At 37.6% G+C, this 22694-nt stretch overlaps 1 protein-coding gene across 8 annotated transcripts in view; it reads left to right on the top strand.

Moving 5' to 3' along the window:
* The window catches only part of MEIS2 (Meis homeobox 2), a 224536-nt gene that overhangs the window by 52266 nt on the left and 149576 nt on the right, over positions 1-22694 (top strand). For 4 of the 8 annotated variants that reach the window (XM_060759893.2, XM_060759933.2, XM_060759899.2 and 1 more), the window contains exons 8-9: positions 246-347; positions 14534-14679. In XM_060759893.2, the coding sequence (XP_060615876.2) occupies positions 246-347; positions 14534-14679 (248 nt within the window). The remainder of the gene's footprint in view (positions 1-245; positions 348-14533; positions 14680-22694) is intronic. The other 4 variants (XM_060759918.2, XM_060759955.2, XM_067462861.1 and 1 more) reach the window with 1 other exon arrangement.

Below are 22694 nucleotides of genomic sequence, written 5' to 3' on the forward strand. Positions count from 1 at the left end.
ATGTCCAAAACTGATGTTTTTATACATGAAGATAAACTTAGCATGTCACAACATCTGAAATGTTTACATTTAATTTTTTAAATGGTTGGTTTCTTGTCTTCCATTGGGATTAGTAGCTTTTGAATATCATTGTACTTCCTAAATCAGAGTAATACAATTTAAAGTTAAAAGGTTTAAGTTAAGCCTGCAAAAATAAAAAAGTATCAGTGTTCGAACTTAACCCTTCACATTCTGGCATTTTCCAGACTGCCAGCCAAATGAACACTTTAGGAGGAGGTGTATAAATATGTCTGCAGCACCCAGAGAGTTAATCAACCCCATTGTGCATAGGTGTTGGAGCTCTTATGGTATGTAAGATCATACACAATTCAGAGTTATTTTGTATTCTCCTTTAATATATACGTGTTCCTCATAAATAACATCTGTAAGCATAGTTATCTTATTAGAACTATCAGATATGCATATATAAGGGGCTGAACTGAAATGGGTCTGGAACACAGGTGATACCTCTCAAATTCCAAATCCAGGGTGAGAGATTGTGCACCACAAGCAGAATCACAGTTATTCCTTTGCTCCCAATGACCATGTATAGAGTAGTAAATTACAAAGGAGTTCAAATGTGCTGAGTATATGCATTCAATAGTAAGATGATTTTGAACCAGTTGGTCATATGAATGGAGTGATAAAGAGTTTGATGACAGAAAAGGGTCCCCTTAGCCAGAGTGAAAAAGAATTAAAATTTTTAGTTGGGTTGCTGTGAGTTTTCCGGGCTGTATAGCCATGTTCCAGAAGAATTCTCTCCTCACAACTCTGAGGATGCCTGCCATAGATGTGGTTGAAATGTCAGGAGAGAATACTTCTGGAACATGGCCATACAGCCCGGAAAACTCACAGCAACCCAGTGGTTCCATCCATGAAAGTCTTCGACAACACAAAGTTGTAGCTAATTGCCCTATTCACACTTGAAAAGAATGGGCTAGGCTCATGGAGTTATCTACCCCTCAGTGTGTATATATGTGCTTTTAAATGCACCTGGGCCTGAATTTTCAAAGCCATTGGCAAGTACATTATTAAGCTATTTGCCAGTCATTTCTGTGGTACACTGGTTCAAAACCATACTTGCTTCTTCTTATCTATTACCACCACGGACAATCTAGGTTTTCTAATATATCTTCTAATATATCTATGAGGACATTCAAAATAAATACAAGCTAGGCCCACATCCTACTAAAGGAGTAATAAGGTGATGCAAGTCTGAGTTCCCTAAAAAGAGAAATGTTATAACTGCTTCAGCTAGACCTGTAGGTTTCTGGGCAGTATAATATTTCTGTTCACTTTCCAGAGAGCTGAGTCAGCAAATACAATAGGATTGTTGCTAAATAAACTAACATGCACAGATTGCTGCATTTGCTTATTTAAAATGCATAGGCCAGGATCCAATTGGGTTCTTGCTCTGATGCAAGAAGCTCATCAACAAATCTCAAAGGAGGCAGGTTTGTAGTTCCTATGCATTTCCTCTTGGCCAACAATAGCTATTTATTCCTTAGGACTGGAAAACATCCAGAGAAGAGTTTGAAGTGGTGGAGAAGATGGGATGGGAAGGAGAAGGGGACATTCTGTTGTAGGTCTGTGGGCAAGTATTGGCAGGGAAATTGCCTCTACTGATGGGGTCCTTCCATCAGCCCGGGGCTCCACCTTGCTCTGGGCCACAGTATTTATTTATTTGAAAAAGTTGTTCAAGATCCTTCATTGCAATGTAAAGATTGCAATTGGTGCTGGTTGTACAGCATCTTGCAGTAAACATCTCTTAACATGCAATGATAATTACTAAAACTTTTGGTATTAGGTCCTAGTAAGTGTTACTCTCAGGAACATTGCTTTATTGCAGAACTACTAAGAATATACAGATTTCTTCCAGTCTTGAATTTTTGTATTTAGTTTATAGACAGAATACTTTCATGTGATAATTAAGGGCTGGATTCATCATCTCCGTGACACAGATACACACACAAACTTATATATGCCTTAGATATTACAATTAATAAAGTTTCTGGGTTATCACATACCCAGGTGATTTGGCTACCAGAGTGTAGTAATATGAACATTAAAGACTCTTCAAATTTGTAGCATTAATTAAAAAAAATCACAGTATCTGCAAACAATATTACAATACATAAAGTGCATTTAGAGAGGAATAAATACTTATACTTAATTTCAAGCACAATCATTTCTCTAAAAGTGGCTCCAAGTGCACTTTGTTACAAGCCATTTTTAGGTGGTTAAATTTTTATATGTAAGTAATAAAACCTTAACATCTAGGCTTCTAATGAGAATATTAATAGACCACTAGTAATTTCACTGTAGTAGGTAACATTATAACAAAGATGACTGTTATATAAAAAGGTAATGCTACTTAACTTCATGTTTAACAATGCTTTCTGTTGTAAACTATTCTTCATTAAAATATTCCATTATTTGATTCTTTAGTAATTGTTGGAAAAAAAATGTTTAAAAGCTTTCCTATCATCTCTTCTTGAAAAATTCTGTTCTTGAAAAAATTGATTTGTTTAACCATTGATGATGAAACAAGCATGTTTTTATGTATCAACCCATACAGAAAACAGCAGAAATTATCAATTTATACAAAGGACTTCTATATACAGCTTTGTAAGGGAGTCGCAATTCAAGTTCCTAAAGGCCAAAGATGTTTGCAAAAGCACTAAACATAAAATAACTAGTTACTAGGATGGTATTGTTAAGTAGCATACTGCAGTGTTAGACATACTTGAGTCCTTGTATGTCTCACTGAAAAGAACCTGGGAAGTTAAAGGAAGTTCCTTTAAGAAAGCTGGGTCTGGATTGCTTCAACATGTCATCAAATTCATTCATAAAATCACAGAAGCATATTTATATATTTTATTTATTTATTTACTATACTTGTATACCACCTTTCTCAGTCTTATCAGTGACTCGAGTTGGAAGAAACTACAGGGATCATGTAGACCGGACATGGGCAAACTTCGTCCCTCCAGGTATATTGGACTTCAACACCCACAATTAGGGTTGAAGTTTGCCCATGCCTGATCTTGCCCCATTCTGCCATTCAGTAACACCCAGTCTAAGCACTCTCAACATATGGTCATTCAGCCTTTGTTTAAAAGCAATCAGAGAAAGAGATCTTCTTGAAAGGAATTTTCCAAACTCTGTTGAAAACATATTGTTGAAAGTTTTCATGGCTGAAATCACTGGGTTGTTGTGAGTTTTCTGGGCTGTATGACCATTCTCTCCTGACACTTTGTCTGTATCTATGGCAGGCTTCCTCAGAGCTTCTGAGGTCCTCAGAACCTCTGAGGATGCCTGCCATAAATGCAGGGTAAACATCAGGAGAGAATGCTTCTGGAACATAGCCATGCAGCCTGGATAACTCACATCAACCTCTGTTGAAAATCTTTAAAAATGCTGTGACAAGATAGCAGCAACTCCAGCAGCATTTTGTAGCATGTTTATGTGTCACAGAACCTTTTACTTTAAATACTAAAAGCTGACTTTCACCTCAGTTGCTTTTGAAAGGCTCCTGAGTATCAAAATGTGTTTGCCTTGTGGGTAGTGATTCTTACTACTGTTTAAGAAGCAACTTAAGAAAGACACTTTATTGTTATCTGGATCATGGTCCAAGACATATATCCAGTTGGATATGAGTTCTTTGCAGGCAAGAGCTGCAAATGAAATGTGAAAAAGATCACAGCAAAAGCTGGGGGGGGGGGGGGGGGGGACATCAGGTCATATCTAACTTAAAAATCAGGCACAAGTTTTAGTTCATATCTAATCAGCACTTTTAAAGCTGAGCTTCAACTGAATAATGGCAGTTACACAGAAAATTATCTCACTTAACTCTTTTTAAAAACTCGATGAAGAAACTGCTGGTCTTAAAATATTTACGAGCATTTAACTAATTCTATTTAACTGTTTTCTAAAATCTTGATTACCCTTTTTCTTACTAAAATCATTAAAGCAACACTTTGCTTCATGGGAATAAATTATCAGAGCTGAACTTTTGAATCGTTGTTAGAAAAAGTGAGTAGATACCTACGAAAGGCACCAGATCCCACCTGATCTTGAAAGATAAGCAGAATTACCCCCGGTTAGTATTTTTATGGGAAACTGCCAATGAATGTCAGACTATATTTTAGATGAAGGAATAGCAAAACCACTTTTGACTACCTTACGAAATTCATGGGATCTGTATAGGTTGACAGGCAACTTGAAGGCACACACATATCTAGTTGTATTTAGCAGTTAATGCTAAATACAACCATGCATATCAAATCAGTATCAGTGCATCTGTGGAATTTATTTCCAAAAGGTACTAAATGCACCTGAATAAATTTTACAGGAATCAAAGAAAATGTGCTGAGGATGTGCATTCTTTTGCTACAAAATGCAATTTTCCAAGCCCTGTACCAAAATGATTTGATACTTTTAATAGCTTTGATCTGTACATAATATTCATCTCCTAGCCAACAATGAGCATCAGCTATAACTAATTTTTCTTTTGGTTTTAGTACCTTTTGGAAACAAACTTTTCATCTTTTTTTCAGGATAAAGAACATGATTTAAAGATGGTCTCAGTGAAAAAGCAGTAGAATAGCATCGTTGAAGGCTTTCATGGCTGGAATCACTGGGTTGCTGTTAGTTTTTGGGGCTGTATGGCCATGTTCCAGAAGCATTATCTCCTGACATTTTGCCCACATCTATAGCAGGCATCTTCAAAGGTTGTGAAGTCTGTTGGAGAATAGGCAAGTGAGGTTTATATATCTGTGGAACCCCACTTGCCTAGTTTCCAACAGACTTCACAACCTCTGAGGATGCCTGCCATAAATGTGGGTGAAACATCAGGAGGAAATGCTTCTGTAACATGGACATACAGCCCAGGAAACTCACAACAACCCCATAGAATAGTGTTATGATATTTCATTGGCACAATAAAAATACAGAATACAATTCTAATGTGAGGACAACTGCTCAAACAATCAAGATATATATTATTTATAATTTAATAACCTTCCTGTAAAGTTTCCATTTTGAACTTAGGTATCAAATTAGTGTTAATATATTATATTAACAACAGCATTAACTAACTAAAACAGAGAGTACCTTTTCTACCAGAATTCCAGTTAAATGAAATACCATGACATGTCACTAGTTTGTTGAACTTCAATTCAATGAAGTTTCATAAGCCTATGTTAGACATAACCTGAATTTACTCTTCTTATTTACAGAAAACTGATATTAGAAACGAGTGGAGGTTATATGTGAACAAGAAAAGCAACTTTTCACCTCAGGGCATGCAGTTTGACAAAAAACATTTCCTAAATTTCTAAGTATACGTTCAGAAATTAAGGTCTTAACTATAACATTCAGTTATAGTCTGGAAAAAAACTTTATATATCTTAGTAATACATTCCTGATGATCGTCCTATTTTTCTCTCTCTTGTCTCTTTTCCTTTCTTCATGTTGCAGCAAGACTAGTGATAGTATCTGCCACATTCTTTAGATAACTTAAAGACAGCAGTTTTCTTTGCTTGGGACTGAAAGCTGTGAACTCCTTGTTTGAAGAAATGACACAGAGGGGAGGTGAACAGCACATTAGGAAGCTGAAGCATTAGACTGGGAAGACCAAGCAAAGTTGAATTTGAGAGCTAGGAGTTAACTGGCATTTGTCCCCTTAATAAACTCTGAGCATTAACTGTGGTTAAGGGCAGCTGAGAGCTCACTAAAAATGAATCATTGAGATGTTCAGAGATGCTTTACTATAATATATGGGGAAGAACTTTAACAAAATCTGCTATGTATAGTTACATACAAGAGATTTTTGTTCTTTGTGAATTAATCATAATTTTACTGATTGCTGCAGACACTGCAATATGTGAAATTTAAAAGTCTTCTTTTAAGAATTCAGTTTCTAAACATTTCATGGGAGGATGCCAGTAGGTTCAGCTTCAATCAAATTTATCTGTGTCTGTGTTTAAGCACAAGGCTTATTTACCAAAGATGTAATTTAAAAAAAAAATATTTGTCATGTTGTGATGTACAAGCAGTGTGCACATTGTAAAGATATCAACACAGGAAAAATGTATCTTGTATAGTGGCCCCTCAAATACCGGATTTCAGCATTTGTGCCATATAAGCAGAAACTAAAAATGTCTTAATCATTACAGCTGTAGTTGGGCAATATGGCAAGCAAATAAATGTGAGTGAGCATGTTTGTATGGCATTGTTAAGCAGAGGCTGGTTATGACTTGTTAAACACAATGAAAGAAGAGAGAAGAAATTATTAAACTATACTATTAACTAATTTGCTAGTGACAAGAAGAAAAATGACACCACATTTACATATGTGTCCATCTGTCTGCTTTTACACTTTTTGTCTTCAGCAGTGGGTGAAATGGTTTTAATCCAAGCAGCAGTCAGATCCCCCCCCCCCCATATACTTTCTTTCCTCCTGTTTATTTGAGGGTGGGGGAGGATGAGATTTTCTTGACAATAGCTCGTTCTTAATAGCTCTTTCAAGAAATTGCATCTCTATGACCACATTAGTTATAATGTGAGTGGCAGAAAAATCTCCATGGATAATTTTGGGTTAGTTAGTAGATTGTTACCATCTCCGTACTGCTGATATCCCTAATCTCAGGTCAGCATGAAGCTGCAGTGGTTACAATCCTGTTGCCTGATGCAGTATGAATGAAAGTGCTTTCTGTCAGAAACATGTGGTCTCTTCAGTACAGAGCCTGTGTAAATCCTGTGTAAATAGAGGGAGGCTAACAAAGGATGAGCCCCTGCAGCTCAGAGCATTTGGAGCCATTTGGGGGCTGAATTTGCTAAATGCTGCTTATACCGCCTGAAAAGTTGAAGAGAAAGGAGCTTAAATTCCCTTCTTTTTTTCTCTCTTTCTACTCATTCCCTGGGGGAGGGGGGGTGTTCAGGGCCAGAGAAACTTGAGGTAAGCCTATGAAGACTGTTTTTTCAGTGCTCTTTTGAGTGTGAAAAAGGTGGCATGGGTCACTGTCCCTTCTCTAATGTCAGAAAATCCACACAGTTAGTAAATGTTGCATGTAAACTAACATATTTCATCCTTCTCTTCACTACATGGCACTGGGCCATGAATTGGTCACTTAAAAACTGGTGAAAACTGTGTTAACATATCCAGATAGTTTAGCACAGTGGGCCAATAAGAGAGCTGAACAATTAGCAGGTGTTCTTCATTTTCCATACTTGAACATTTTAACAAGAAAAGTATTCCGCTTTGAAAGGAAAATTCAAAAATTCAAGCTACTGCTTAGAATTAGCAGCCAGATAATTTCATTTTGTGCATTAGGTGTAGCTGATAAGCAACTTGAGAAACTGCAAGTCACTCATGGTGTGAGAGAATTCACCGTCTGGCCATCTGTAAGGATGTTGCTCACTCCGGATGTTTTGATGCTTTAGCATCTTTGTGGGAGGCTGGAGCTGACAGAGGGAGCTCAACCCACTCTCCCCAGATTTAAACTGCTGACCTGTTGTCAGGAGACCAGCTGGCATAAGGGTTTAACTCACTGATAGATAAGTAACTAAAAATCAAGCAGGTAGAGAAAACAATTATTAAATCCAAGAGATATTAATCTCAATTAATTTTAAACAAGAGAAAGGAAGAAATAAAAACAATCCTATCCTATATAATGAGCTACTGCCTTTCTCATGGCTAGTGAAGAAATATCATGGATCACACCATGAAGCAGAATACACTCATGCAGCTACAGAAGGCCCTTCTATGACATGAACAGGTGAAGTCCATCTTACTATAATGCACCCTGGTTCCATTTTCATCTTATTTCTGAAGCACTTGGACATGCAGATGGTCACTGGGTAGGTTGTAGAAATAAAGGCCTTGGGAATTAGAAGTAATTTTGTCCCACGTGACTTTTTTTCCATTTTGGGGCTAATAATCCAGTGTGGTTTCATTTGGTGATGATAGTTGTTTATGTCATAGCAGAACCCGCCTGCACTTCTCAACCAGATTATTGGTTTCTAAAGCTCACTCCAGCAATTGCTATGACACTCAACTAGAACAACAATGGTTATGGTCCTATTATGACACTTATAACCTAGCAATTTGTAAGGTCAAGATGTAAGGTTGCAAAGCATGAGTCTCTTGTAGAAACATATCACAAACAGAAAATGGTTGAGCAAAGGAATCTACTTCCAATTAGATTTCTTTTTATGGTTACCAAATGTGTATTTTGCAGTTATCCTAGGACAGAACTAGATGTTTTCCTTGGCTGCCATGTATCTCCTTAAAAGCACTATAATTTGCTCTCCCTGGAGAAAGGAAGTATTCATTGTTGAACCCAAAGATGATACATGTTGCAGTAGTGATGTGGGACATTTCAGACACAATGTGTCTCTTTGTGTTATGTGTAAATTAAGTTAGGCAAGGTCAGTTACAACCATGCACAGGAAATCTTATTTTTCATGGAAGATCCCCCCAGCAAGGTAAAAATCAGTCCAAAGTATGTGGGCTCCTAAAGAGGTACTTGCATATTTGAGGCTTAAAAAGGCAGATATTACAGCCATGTAAAATTTGATACTTGTATAAATAAGGCATGAGGTTTAGGAATTTATAGGGAGATGGTTTCTTGAGACTGACTACAGCCACTTAACCATTTGTGGGTGAAATGTCAGGAGAGAATGCTTCTGGAAAATGGCCATACAGCCCAGAAAACTCACAGCAACCCACTTAACCATTAGTTCTGAAATATCTGGCATGCAAAGGATCTGTGAATCAATAGGAAACTAGAAAGGGTGTTGAGCTTTGGTCTGGAAAAGATGGACTCATATTTTGGATCACCCATATATGTTTTCGGTAGTTTCTGAAGCAATAATCCAGCTATAGTTTGCAGTACCTCCAAAGTAATTATTTGGATGACTGTGATGCTCCAGAAAGTAAGTAAACTAAGCATTAAAGCATTTCATTACATTCTAATTCAATATGTCTTCTTTGATTTCAAGTTTACTTTCAGTTGTCTCAGTTTATGATAAAACAACTTTGTAAATCAGTTTGCTAAACAAGCTGCATTAATTGTAGAATGTTGCTGTTTTCTAGCAAAGAGATGTCATTGTGTCTGATCTGTCTCCTCCTGTAACGTATCAAAACACTGACACACTCTGTAGACCAGCTATAGAATGATATTTTTTTTTGCAGAGCTAGAGTTCTTGTTGTCTTCCTGAGATTGTTTTCATTGTACTGAAACTGTTTCCAGACCCCAGGCATATATTGTTTTCATTGTCGTCATCACTATCATCTTATTTTGTGATTTTGCACACGAGAACTATCCTTTATAGTGTGGGAGGGAATGGACCCACATTTTTTAATAAATGAAGAATTTTTTGTATCTATTCTTTTAATATGCTGTATGAATAATATATGAAAGAAACTATTCATACAGACCCTTTGAAGGCTGTGTAGCAATCTTTTTAAAAAAAAAAAAAAAAACAAAACCTAAAATTCATGGACTATAAGTAGATAATAATTGATGCCTTTCCCAGTATCTAAGAAAAGTAGTGTAAATGTAGGAACATATTTTATTAAGCTATAACAACAACAACAACTTTATTTTTATGTCCTGCCTCCATCTCCCCGAAGGGACTCGGAGCAGCTTACATGGGGCCAAGCCCAATTAACAGAGTTAAAACATAGCACATTAGAGTGCATCACAACAGTTTTAAACAACATAAAACAACATTATACAAAATGTAAAACAAGCATCAAAACCAACAGCAATAACACAATTCAAGCCTCGATATGGGTGAGCAGCCTTTAAAGTACTACTGTGATAGAAATGATCATTTTAATATAGTATTTTCTATGTGAATATTACAATTTATTTATTCAGTTCATAGCCTTTTAATACACATATATAGCACATGTACACACACAACAAATAAAGAGGAAAGGGCAGTAAAACTCACTAACTTCACAATATATGATCATATTAGTACTGCCTTGGTGTACTAGTTCATTGGCATTTCAGGGCCCACCAGAGGCAAGTATGATTGAGATCTGTGATTTTAAGAAAAGGGGTATGTCATGAAAAGGCCTCTTTACATGTTGTGTATCGTCCTTGGAATCTAACAGAAAGGCAGTCAGCGAACCAGTGGGAGATAGTGCTGCCAGGAACAGCATTAAATACATCTGCTCTGTTCTGTCCCTGGGGAGTGGTGCACTGTATAGCACACAATGGTTGAGATCTTGGGGAACATTGGCAGTATTGTGCTTTGCTGCTGTGGGGATGGGGATGCAGAGTGGAGAACACGAAAAAGCAACACAGAGACGGGCCCTCTGTGGGACTGGATCTTCCATTCCCTGAAGATCCCTGAGGTCTGTGGACTTTGAAAGCTAAATCTCACTGTATGAATGAATGAATGATCTCCCCAAGAATGGCCACTTTCCTTCCCTTTCTCTCTTTCAATCTCTCTCTCTCACACACACACAAAATGCATTTCTTCGGGGAATCTCATCCCTCTTTCCTCACTCCCCATTGCCTTCTAAGATTCATTTTCTGTGTGCTCAGTTTTTCCCCAGTGCATTTTTAAAGGAGGAAATAGAGTGCTGCTTACATCCTGGCCCGTTATAGCATATTATGCCTCTGTGTTGACTCAGATTTTGTGTATGCATTTACAAATGTGATAACACTGTACCAAATAGAATTAACAACTGGTTGGAGAGGCACAGGTATAAATTTCTGCACACTTCATAAGGCAATATAGTATTACACATCAGATTACATTCACTCCTTTGCTGACATGCCAAAATGGCATGGCTGACAAAAATCAGCTTGTAATTATTGCACTATATGAAGCACTCAGCTGCTAAGGCTTTATTTTGTTTCTCTGTCCCTATTTTCTCATTCAATTTGAAATCACTGAATAAGGACAGCAGTAGCAATATAGTAGTGCTATATGCTGGCAAAACCACCTCTGAGTATTCTTTGCCTAAGAAAACTCTATAAAATTTATGTCCTTCTATAAGTACAAAAGCTACTTGATGTCACATACACAAAATATCTTTCAGACACCTTATCTTGCTTTTACTGATCTCAGACAAGACTAAATTTTCATCCAGAATTTATTTCCAGTTTTGTGTGTGTGTGTCAGAAGTGACTTGAGAAAATGCAAGTCACTTCTAGCGTGAGAGAATTGACTGCCTGCAAGGACAGTTCCCAGGGGATGCCTAGATGTTTTGATGTTTTACCATCCTTGTGAGAGGCTTATCTTGGGTTCCCTCATGGGGAGCTGGAGCTGACAAAGGGAGCTCAGCCCGCTCTCACTGTTGGTCAGCAAACCTGCTGGCACAAGGGTTTAACCCATCACACCACCAGGGGCTCCTATTCCATTTCCAGGAATGTAGTATTAGTGACTGTTATGGGTTTTAGTCTAATTTTTATTTATATGATATTATTTATCTTGGCATGAGACCCATTGTAATGTAGTGCTGAGGGTGTTGGAAAAGGCAATAGAAGTCCAGATTCTAGCCTTGGTACTCACTGCGTAACTGTAAGCGAGTCATTCCCTCTCAGTCTGGCCTACTTCACAGGGATTTTGTAAAGATAAAAGAAGATGAGAGCCATGAATGCTACTTAACCTCATTGAAAGAAGAGTGTCATACAAATACAAGACAAGCAAGCAGCACATGCTTTTTTTTTGTTTCTGCTGTAGCGCTTATATTTCAGGTTTAATAGTTGTACTATTCATAGCATGTATACTTTTGAAACGCTTATTGATTGTTTGCAGTTTTCATTTGTATATTGCTCCTACCATATTGCCTTCTTCTTTCAGAAAAAAATTGCATGAATGGAGAAAAGAGCAGCATTATCAGTAAATATCTAAAGCAGTCCCATCAGCTGTCTAAACTTTAGACAAACTTTTGTAGGGTGAATCAGGATATCTAACCAGCTATTATTTTATGCCCCCTCCCTGAATTCACTATATTTATTCACTTGGAGACTCAAAATGATGCTTCACATGGAAAACATCACAAATACTTTCCTCCATACCTATACAGAGAGAGAGAGATTCAGAGAGAGTCTGTGTATTTTTCTGTAGCATTTTGTGTGTCGGGTTGAGAAAAAAGGGTGGAGATAATGTTTTATATCTCCATGCATTATATGCATACATCCATTATTATTTTTTTAAAAAATAAACAAAAACAAAAACAAAATATCTTTATCTAGACAATAGGTAGGCAAACAGACTGATTTTGAACTTGAAGCTTTGGCATGGATTGTTCTAGCCTCTCCATCTCCGGATACTGTTTTTCAAAATTGCCTGAGGCTACAGTACAGCACCTCAGATCCCCAAGGCCCATTGCCTGGCTCCTAATAGCCACTCTCCATCTGTGTCACATGAACAGATGATGAGATAGCTCCAGCCTCTGTATTTTGGAGAGCACATCCACCAGGTTAAAATGCTAGGGTTGCCAAGGAGCAGTCAGAAGCCATTAGTGTTCATGAAAATTGCCTTGCAGCAGTTCTTTGGCATAGTGGAAAGGGTGTGTATATGTTGTAGCTTTGTGCTTTTACACACACACACACGTATGTAGGTGATGGGCTACTAGAAGGAATTCTTCTAGAGCAATATTTCTACAAAATAGCTGGCTTTTGATAAGCTGTGTGGTCTTGCGTCTTTCTTTGATCACTCTCCACCCCTTCAATTTACTTTTTATTTGCCATAAGTCAAAGGAAAAGAAAACAGTGACTTAGGGTCTGACTCAGGACCTTCGGCAGATGGAAGGGAACTACTCAGCCTTGGGGCAGGGTGGTTGTAATGAAGTGGCCTGTCATTTTGTAAATAGTGAAGACCATCTCTTCTATGTGATGGAGGATATCACATTGCAGTGAAAATGGAAATGTCAATAAAATTAATCTGCTAGCCCTTTCAGCTGGCTTTTTTTTGTTCCTCTAGTTAGAGAAGGTTGAATGGTGGTGTTTTTCCCCCCAGATTATTTTTGCTTCTTTGAAGAGGCACCGCAGGAAAGGTGTTTGAGCACCGCAAAATGAAGGTGAAATAGAATTTAAAGTTTTGAGATAAACAATCTCTATGTAGCAGTAATGTGTTTGTTTTAGCAGCACTGAAAAACCAGGAGAGGCTATAGGAGTTAGTTCTTGGGTCTCTAGCATTCCTCAGGAAGCTATGGAGCGTCTATCTCAGGCTACATTGAGCACAGAGTTTATTGTTTTAGGCTTTCTTGGACAAGGTTTTTACTTAGCATGGGATTTATGGCATTTACTGCTAATGAATGTCTATTCTTAAATTACAAAAACCACCGTCTCAGAGCAATTCCCAGATGTCCTTCCAGGACCTCGGCTTCTTAAACACCAGCAGGGAGCATAAACTCTCCACTTCTCTGTTTTCCTCTTTCGTGTGGCTCCGGGCTAATGATGTGTAAGGAAAACACAGCAATCTATAAAGTCTCAGTGCTGTCCCAGTATTCTTCATTTATTTTGCATTTGATTATGCCACAAGTCGGATCTTGTTTCTTTCCTTTTTTAAAAGTTATTAGTTCAAATATTAATGTAGGAATATGGCATATATTGCTGCTCTTGATTGATGCCTTCCCAAAAACAGGAAGACGTGCTTGTATGAATTTTAAGAAAGTAGGGGTCCTGCAATGCCTTGCCAGAAGAGTTTTTCAGATACATAATTTAGATGCCCTCCAGGCAGGCTTTCAAGGCATTTTTGCTGGAGGGCAAGAAAAAATAACTATGACTGTTAAAAGTAAATGATTTTTGCTAATGCACAATTAATGCCAGGGAAAAGCACTGAAGAGAAAGATGTTGATGGAAAGTTCTGATTAAGCAAGCACCCTACCTTGATGTGCATCTTTTTTTTAAAGAAAGAAGATAATGATGCAGAGATAGAAGTTTTCATGTCTTGCTAATACTCTGTTCAGGGTCATGCAAGGGATGTATGAGAGTGCTTGAGTGTGTACATGCACACATGCTTTTCTGTGTAGGGAGATGGTACTAAATGGGGATGGGTTGAGTTGACAGTGTGTTATGTCCACTGAACAGTGACACATTTACTGTGACCTATGTAGAGCACCCAGAATATATAGACCACAGAACATTTAACTTGATTACCTACACCAAGTATTTGGCATGTTTGCAGAGATGCATTTAGAGAGAATAGGTTTTCCTGTGGCCGGTTTTCCCATATTGCATCCCATAATTGACAAAGAGGCATTGCACGATGTCAAGCATAAAATTATAATTGAAATAATGATTTGTACATGTGAGGGACATCAAATTAGTACTTGAATAGACGTGCTTTCTGATTTTGATATATCTGTATCAGAAATGATATTTAATAAGAAATCAAAGTTGTCTGTTATTTTTTTATATATAAATGACACAGTAGTTAACCTGATTGTTCTGACTGGTTTCTACTTATTGTTTGTTATCTTTCATCCCATTTTTTGTTGTCATTTTGTTTTTGTTAGGGGATGGTTTAGACAACAGTGTAGCTTCTCCCGGAACAGGGGATGATGATGACCCAGACAAAGATAAAAAACGTCAGAAGAAAAGAGGAATTTTCCCCAAAGTAGCAACAAATATCATGAGGGCGTGGCTTTTCCAACATCTCACAGTAAGTGAATGCAATATATATATACATGTATATATATTGTTCACAAACTTCATTATTTATAATTTCCATTTCAGAAACTGTACCCACATTCACATACTGTTTCAGAAGAATGCATTGGGAGGTTGGAACTTGGTATTTTGCTAGGGCTTGTATCTTTTGAATTGGTCCATGATTTGTATATTGAGTATAAAACACAGTTCCCAGTGCAAAATGAGATTCAACCCATGAACTTTTATTTTACTCTTTTCTCTTGTAAAGAGATTAAAAAATATTTGTAATGAGAAATATCTGCCTTTTCCCCTCTAACACATGCATTGTCAATATGCTAGTAGGTGTTTAAGGGAGGATTGAAACCTTTGCAAGGGCTTGCAATAAAGAAAAATCCAGCATGATGTACAGGTTTCCACTTTAGACTGTGAATCAGAAGGGTCAAATCCTCACCTAGATACCCTTGCCTTGGGCAAGTTAAATCCTTCGGCCTCAGAGGAAAGGTAAAGGAAAAACCCCTCTGAACATACAATGCCAAGAAAACCCAGTGATAGGGTTGCCATTAGTTGGAAACCAATTCAAGGCACACAGGAAAATGATAAACCATGGATGTGTAATGTTGGTTTTTCAGAGTCAGTGTGATATTCAGACCTTCTCAGAATTAAATACATATGAACATGTATTCTGAATGCTGTGTGTATGTTGATTTTTGTATGGAGGTTATATAGTATGTCGACTCCACCATAGATTGCAAGATGGAAGTAAAACTAGAGAAGTCATTTGAAAATATTTCCTATGCCAGTTTGCATGTAAAACATAGACAGAACTTAGTATTTCTAATTCCTCACTTCTAGAGGAGATTAAAGCAGCTATTTAAGGTGCTCTTCAAGTCCATTATCTTAAAAGCTAGCCACGTTCACTTCTGGGGGGAAAAGATTATACATGTGAAAAAGCAACACTTTTAGTAGCGATCTATCTTTATCTCCCTGTTTGCAATTGGTTTTATGTGTTGGTGTTTTGTTGACTATTACAGCTTTACTTAGGCATCAAAATACGTTCTTGCAAAAGAAGTAGTAGCTCTCTTTATTTGCATAGAAATGGTGGAAAATGGTAAAATTATTAGTTCATTTTTCCTTCCATTTTGTTTGGGCAAATGCTTAAAAGGGTAGTATGCTCAACTCCTATTATACACACAAGAAATTACACATTCCTGTGCTGGTAGACATTAGTTACAGTACCATGATTCCTGTGCTAGATGCCTTTTAAAATTTATGTTGATGTGAGAACAGCTAACTAACAGGGTAGGGTAGCAACAGATCCACAATCCTAAACCACGATTTTGATGTAAGGGCATTATTAGCAAACTAAGGTGCATTGATCTGGCCTGTAGGGTCAGGATTAGCCAGAATAGCCACTGCCTCTGTTGGAACAGTGCTTATTTTTGCCTTCCAGCTATGGCCATTTCAGAGGTCAGGTGCCCTGTAGTACCCACTTGGCTCAGAGGAATTAGACAGAACATGAGTCTCTGGGCTGATTACTTAACCAAAGACAAAATAATGAGTCCTAAGCAAATACTGACTAATTGAAAGGGCTGTAAATCCATTACATATTGGTCAGGGATAATCAGGAGTATTTAATCACTTTTATCTATTCAGGAGCACTGAAGCTGCAACAGCAAAGCCCTGAACCTTGCCATGTGCTTATTATTCTCATCATTATCAAAATTACTTCACAGCTGTTCTTTGCTACATCACCTCAGCTGGAGATTTACTAACCTGTAAAATGTTTTTAATTTGGAAGTTGAGTGAGTATAAGGGGGAGTTTTTTTATTTACTTTTAGATAGGAAGTGGTTAGAAGAGCAGCACAGTAATGCTGAAAAAACTTTGGGGCTATGAATGTGCCACTTCAATTCACTGGCACAAAGTTGTCTTGGTCTACATGGATTTTTTTGCTTTTGTCTTTTTCCAATTGATATGGCTAAATGGATTTTTTTGCCACAACAATAATTTTTGTGTCATGTATCTTAAAGAGCATCTTCCTGGCTTTTAGCTTTCTTGATTTATTTTTTTTGTGTTTTCCCCCTTACGCCAGGTCAATTTTTTAAAAAATCAGAAGCTTTCATGAGGATGGTCCTTGCATAAGCTTAAAAATGCTCATTGCCATTTGCATTTTTATGAGTTTGTGGGTGTTGAAAAATTTGCAGCACTATAATTCTCAGACCTGAGAACTGATAACAGAGATCTCTGCAGACTATAGTGAAAACTAAAAAAGGGTTTGGGATAAACACAGATAGAGAAGGAAATGAACTCTCTCTTAAATAGTTTCTCGTTCTTTTTTTTCTTACAGAACTAATTTATTCTTTCAAAATATATCTCTGGCCAAACCACAAAGATCAAATAAAATATAAATATTTTCCATGCATAATTCCTTAGAAAGCGGGCCTCCAATTTTAAAGCGTTTTCCTCCACCACTCCTCTAACCTTATTTCAAATAGGTTTGTCCACCCTTTTGTGCTGTGTGACCTGGTCTTCTATTACAATAATCCTACAATGTACCCTTTTTTCTCTTCCTTTTTATAAAGGAACTAATTGAATTATCTCATTATTTTAATTTGTTAAGCAAATGTATTTTACATCTCAGGATGTGTCCTTAAAGAAGGGGCTGCTCAGGCTTTGCCCCTTGAATGGCCCATTGGTGCATTTTGACATTCATGCATTCTCATTAATGAAAGGGACATAAAAGAGCTCTGGTTGTATTTTTTTTTCAAACACCCAACCAGCATGGAACAACTTTTTTCCATAACCCACAGGGGTCTCTCTACATATGTTCTCAACTGCAAGCTATTGTGAACTATTCTGAATACCTCAAAAGGACAAATAAAATACTAAAGGCCAACTGTAGCAATTGTTAATTTCAATATGACAAAAATCATTAACCTCTGCTTTGCCTGGAAGGAAAGGTATTTTAAACTTACATAAAGCTCAGAAATTTTTCTACAGCACAAAATGCCTGAGCAAATCTATTCTCTTTTAATACAGTTAGAAAAAAAATGATTTTATGGATAAAAATATTTTACAAAAAAACAATTCAACTTGAGAAATGTTTTACTCTCATATATTAGCTTGAATTACTTTTTAAACTTTGATTAGAACTGCATGACCCATTAACTAACTTCATTTCAAAATTGTGTAGATAACTTTTGCAATTGGTTTGGAATAACTTCCATAATATTAACAATATATTACATACTTCTAGCATTTTATTGCTAGAAGTCACTAACGTTTGTGGGATAGCTCTAACATATTCTCATTCTACAACTGGAGCTTGCCTTACGTTTGCTATTACAATGGTACAGGAAGATGAAAGGATCTAAGGATGAATTGCTTGGAAATGTGTATGCTTTTTCTGGATAATATCCAGAATTTGAGTGGGTAAAGGAAATCCTAGCCTGGTAGTATAAGCTTTTCAGTAGTACATAAAGATTATGATATGAGAAAGGTAAGCCTGACATTAAGGCTGTTGTTATTTAACTTCAAAGATAGTTAAAGAAAAGGAACAGCAAGAAATCTGACCCACGCAGCCTTTATTCATAGCCTTGGAAAACTCCTTTCCCTCCATGCCAAACAGCCCTTTAGTACACTCAATTAGCCTCTCAGACATCTCTGCTTTCCTCCCTCAAGTGCTCCCCTATTTGCCCTGCAAAGAACATATTTGATCATGGAATGAAAACAGGAAGTGCTTGTGTACAAAGACACCACTTGCTCACACTGGTTTTGAGCTCAAGGTTTTCTTATCATAGCAGCCACAGAGAAAACTTGCTGCGTGGCGGAGAAGCGCTTTGAAAATAGATGTACATAATCAGACCAGAAGGCAGCCGTAAAGGAAGGAACTGTGTAATTCCATGGATTTTTACCTTTAATGATGCAATCTTTCCTGCCGCTTTCACTCCATTCAATCTGCTTCCTTTGAAATGCTGCCTTGTTGTATAGATTTTAGAGCAAAACGCAAACTTACAGCAACCCAAATATTAATCTCTTTTCATTTTAAGAAAATACTTTGAGATAACTATGGATATTTGCAGGATACAGAGCACTAATAAATCAACTTATATTTTAGCCATCCTTACATTTCTTCATTTTTAAGTCACTATGGCAGATTTTGTTAAAAGTGTATTTTCATTTTTAGTTAGTTAAAAAGAATAGCAATTCTGGTTTGAAGATTGCAGTCTTGCCCTAGCCACAAATGTATAATTCCCACTGAACTTGGTTAGGCTTCTACAACTGCTCACTAGATTGCAGTTTGAAATTCTTACCATATGTGATATGAAAGTAGTGCCACATATTGTGAGATCTATATAATTTGCAGTAGATTCAGAAAAAGTTCTACAAAACTATGCTAGCTAAAGGCATAAATACTAACTACATAAAAACATTGATTCTGAAAAAGTAAGAACTGATTCTTATGTAAAGCTAGTGCTGCACAAACCACAAGAGTCTGAGGAATGCAACTCCTATCAAAATAGAGGTGGGAAGAATACAATGAAAGGGAGTAACTTCATTACTTATTTATTAATGAAAGTATTTCAATCCACCACAGCCTTTAAGGTGATATATATGGAATAAAAACATTTAAAAGTAACTGCATTCTCTTGTGTATTTGTTTTGGTTTTCCTGTCTCCTTAAGAGTCAGGCCTGCATTAAGCATGTGGTTATCAGGTCATCTTATTTCTCTGTGGAATGTAGCTAGGCCATCTAGTCTTCCCATCTAATGGGCCTATTGTCCCCCAGTTTCTTTCTGATTCAGTTTTGTTCCTGGAGCCCCGGGTGGTGCAGTGGGTTAAACCCTTGTGCTGGCAGAACTGAAGGTCACAGGTTCAAATCCGGGGAGAGCTCCATTGAGCTCCTTCTATCATGCTGGGATGTGAAAGAAACCTCCCACAAGGATGTCAAATCATCAAAACATCTGATCATCCCCTGGGCAACGTCTTTGCAGATGGCCAGTTCTCTCACACCAAAAGCAACTTGCAATTTCTCAAGTTGCTCCTGTCACACACAAAAGAAAGTTTTATTCGCAGAAAATAGATGTGTTCTTCTATCAGATATCTGCAAAGATCCAAGCAATTATTCAGGAAGGGAGTGGTTCGAAAGGAGAAATGCTGGCATTCACATTGCCTAGAATATATTCTCATATTATTCATATGGAATTCATTCTTCCAACTCTTGGGTATTTAGAGAGTAACTAATTATAATTGAAAGACCATCGCATTCTGTGCATGTTTAAAGTGCTATTTCTGTTATAAATTCTGTACCAGCCCAAATGTGTGAAAGAGAAAGGTTCAAAAACTTTAGCACCATGAACTCAAAATAAATAGCTCTCACTTCATACAGATAAGCCATTTTATCCTTGAAATGGAGTGTCTTGTCCATGCTCACATGAAAGAAGTAATCTGCCTACCTGGTAACATAATTGCTGTAATTGTTTGGATTCTTGTTTACCTTTTTTTCCTCCCCCACTTCTTTTTTTAAAAAGGGGAATACTGTATTGTTTTTTCATAAAAGGGTTTAGAGTAGCACTAAAGATGACTCATTTTATCCAGTGAAAATAAAGTTTTAAGGTTAATATGGATGAAATCATTTGTACTTTCTGTAATCTCCCCCTTTTTTTCTTTCTTTTTCTTGGAAAACTATAGAGAGTGAGAGCATTCATTCAAACTTATAATCAAATATTCTTCACAAGAACTTACTAGGTTGAAGGTCCAAATCCTGCCAATCGTGAAAGGCTAAAAGACTCTGCATCTCAGGATTAATATAGAGATGTGGCAATGTGGAGCCTCAAAATCACTGACTGTCTGCCTAAGAATACAGTGGGTATAAACCTATGTTGATGCATGCGGAGTCTGCAAAGCATGCTGAATCTGCAAAGTCAGAGTTATCATACAACAAGGGCCCCCGGGTGGCGCAGCAGCTTAAACCACTAAGCTGCTGAACTTACTGACCGAAAGGTTGGCAGTTTGAATCCAAAGAGCGGGATGAGCTTCTGCTGTTAGGTCCAGCTTCTGCCAACCTAGCAGTTTGAAAACATGCAAATGTGAGTAAAACAATAGGTACTGCTTCTGCAGGAAGGTAACGACACTCCATGTATTCATGCTGGTCACATGACCTTGGAGGTGCCTACGGACAACTCTGGCTCTTCGGCTTAGACTTAATGTCAGAGAAAACCTTTATTTATTATTATTTATTTCAAATATTTGTACCCCGCCCTTCTCTACCACCAAAGGGGGACTCAAGGTGGCTTACAGCTGGCAACAATTTGATGCCCCCCATATACAAACAGATAAAACAACAGTTACAAAATAGATAAAATATTAATTTAAATTTAAAATAGTGCAAATTGAATTGGTTAGCCATATCTAAATCTGAGTTCTACAATCAACAACTTAGTCCGAAGCCTGTCCATAGTCCATTTTCCATAGCATTGTCATCATTTTTATTGTCAGCCTGCTATCCGAATGCCTGGTCCCATAGCCATGTTTTCAACTTTTTCCTGAAAGAAAAGAGGGAAGCAGTTGACCTAATTTCACTGGGGAGTGAGTTCCACAGGTGGGGCACCACCGCCTAGAAGGCCCTGTCTCTCATCCCCACCAAGCGTGTTTGCGACAAAGGCAGGATCGAGAGCAGGGTCTCCCCAGAAGATTGTAAACTTCGAAGTGGGACATAGGGGGAGATGTGTTCAGACAAGAAAGCTTTTATCTACCTTTACCCTATCATATAAGATTCAGTACCATTTCTGAAGGCTGTAAAGCAGTAGTGGACAAGTGTATGGGGAGCAAGGCCCAATTTCCCGCAGGGGTCCTGCACGCATCCTCCCACCCCTGCAGCAAGCCTAAATAGACTAGACAATTGGTATCTGCTGGGATTAGGTTCCAGAACCCGCGTGGATAACATTCATGGATGCTCAAGTCGGATTATATACAATGATGTGCCTCATATAAAATGACAAAATCAGTGGTTGCTTTTAGGATTTTTTTTAAAAATAGTTTCAACACATGGATATGGAGGGCTGAGTGTACTTTCATTTTCCACAGCAATCCTTCTCAAAATAGAAACTGGAAATGACTTCCTGTTATTTTGAAAGAGGCTGCAGAGCATATAGAAGGGTTTGTAGGCAATATGGGGCTTTAGGGTGATGTGGGGTATTTTCACATTTTTGAGGGGGAGGAAAATTTCAATATGGTGTTGAGGCACAAATTCCCCCCAAATCACACCATTAAACATTGGGAGCTTAAGAGGATTGGTGGGGCTTCAAAGTCTACAAAAGTCGATCCCAATTTTGCATTTGCTGGACTTATATCTAGCTCAGGGATCCTCAAACTTTTTAAGTGGAGGGCCAGGTCACAGTCCCTCAAACTGTTGGAGGGCCGGATTATAATTTGAGAAAAGAGATAAATGAATTCCTATGCACACTGAACATATGTTATTTGTAATGCAAAAAAGAAAACACTTAAAAACAATACAATAATTAAAATGAAGAACAATGTTAACAGATATAAACTTATTAGTACTTCAAAGAGAAGTGTGGGCCTGCTTATGACTGATGAGATAGGATTATTGTTGTTGTTTGCTTTCAAGTCATTTCAAACTTAGGTTGACCCTGAACGAGGGCCGGGTAAATGACCTTGGAGGGCCGTATCCAGCCCCCCGGGCCTTAGTTTGAGGACCCCTGATCTAGCTCATTGTCACCACTGCTGGTAACCTGGTATTTAATGGTGTTTTGTGAAGCTAAGGGATAGGTTGCTGAAACAGTGGCTACCAGTGGTTCTCAACCTGGGGTTCCCAGATGTTTTTGGCCTTCAACTCCCAGAAATCCTAACAGCTGATAAACTGGCTGGGGTTTCTGGGAGTTGTAGGCCAAAAATATCTAGGGAACCCAGGTTGAGAACCACTGGGCTAGACAGTAACGGATATACATAGCAGCAGCAATGCCACATCCTTTTAAATATAATGGTTAATAAGAATAGGAAGTTGTT

This window comes from Anolis sagrei, chromosome 1 (genome assembly GCF_037176765.1).
Source record: "Anolis sagrei isolate rAnoSag1 chromosome 1, rAnoSag1.mat, whole genome shotgun sequence".
NCBI classification, from domain to species: Eukaryota; Metazoa; Chordata; class Lepidosauria; order Squamata; family Dactyloidae; genus Anolis; species Anolis sagrei.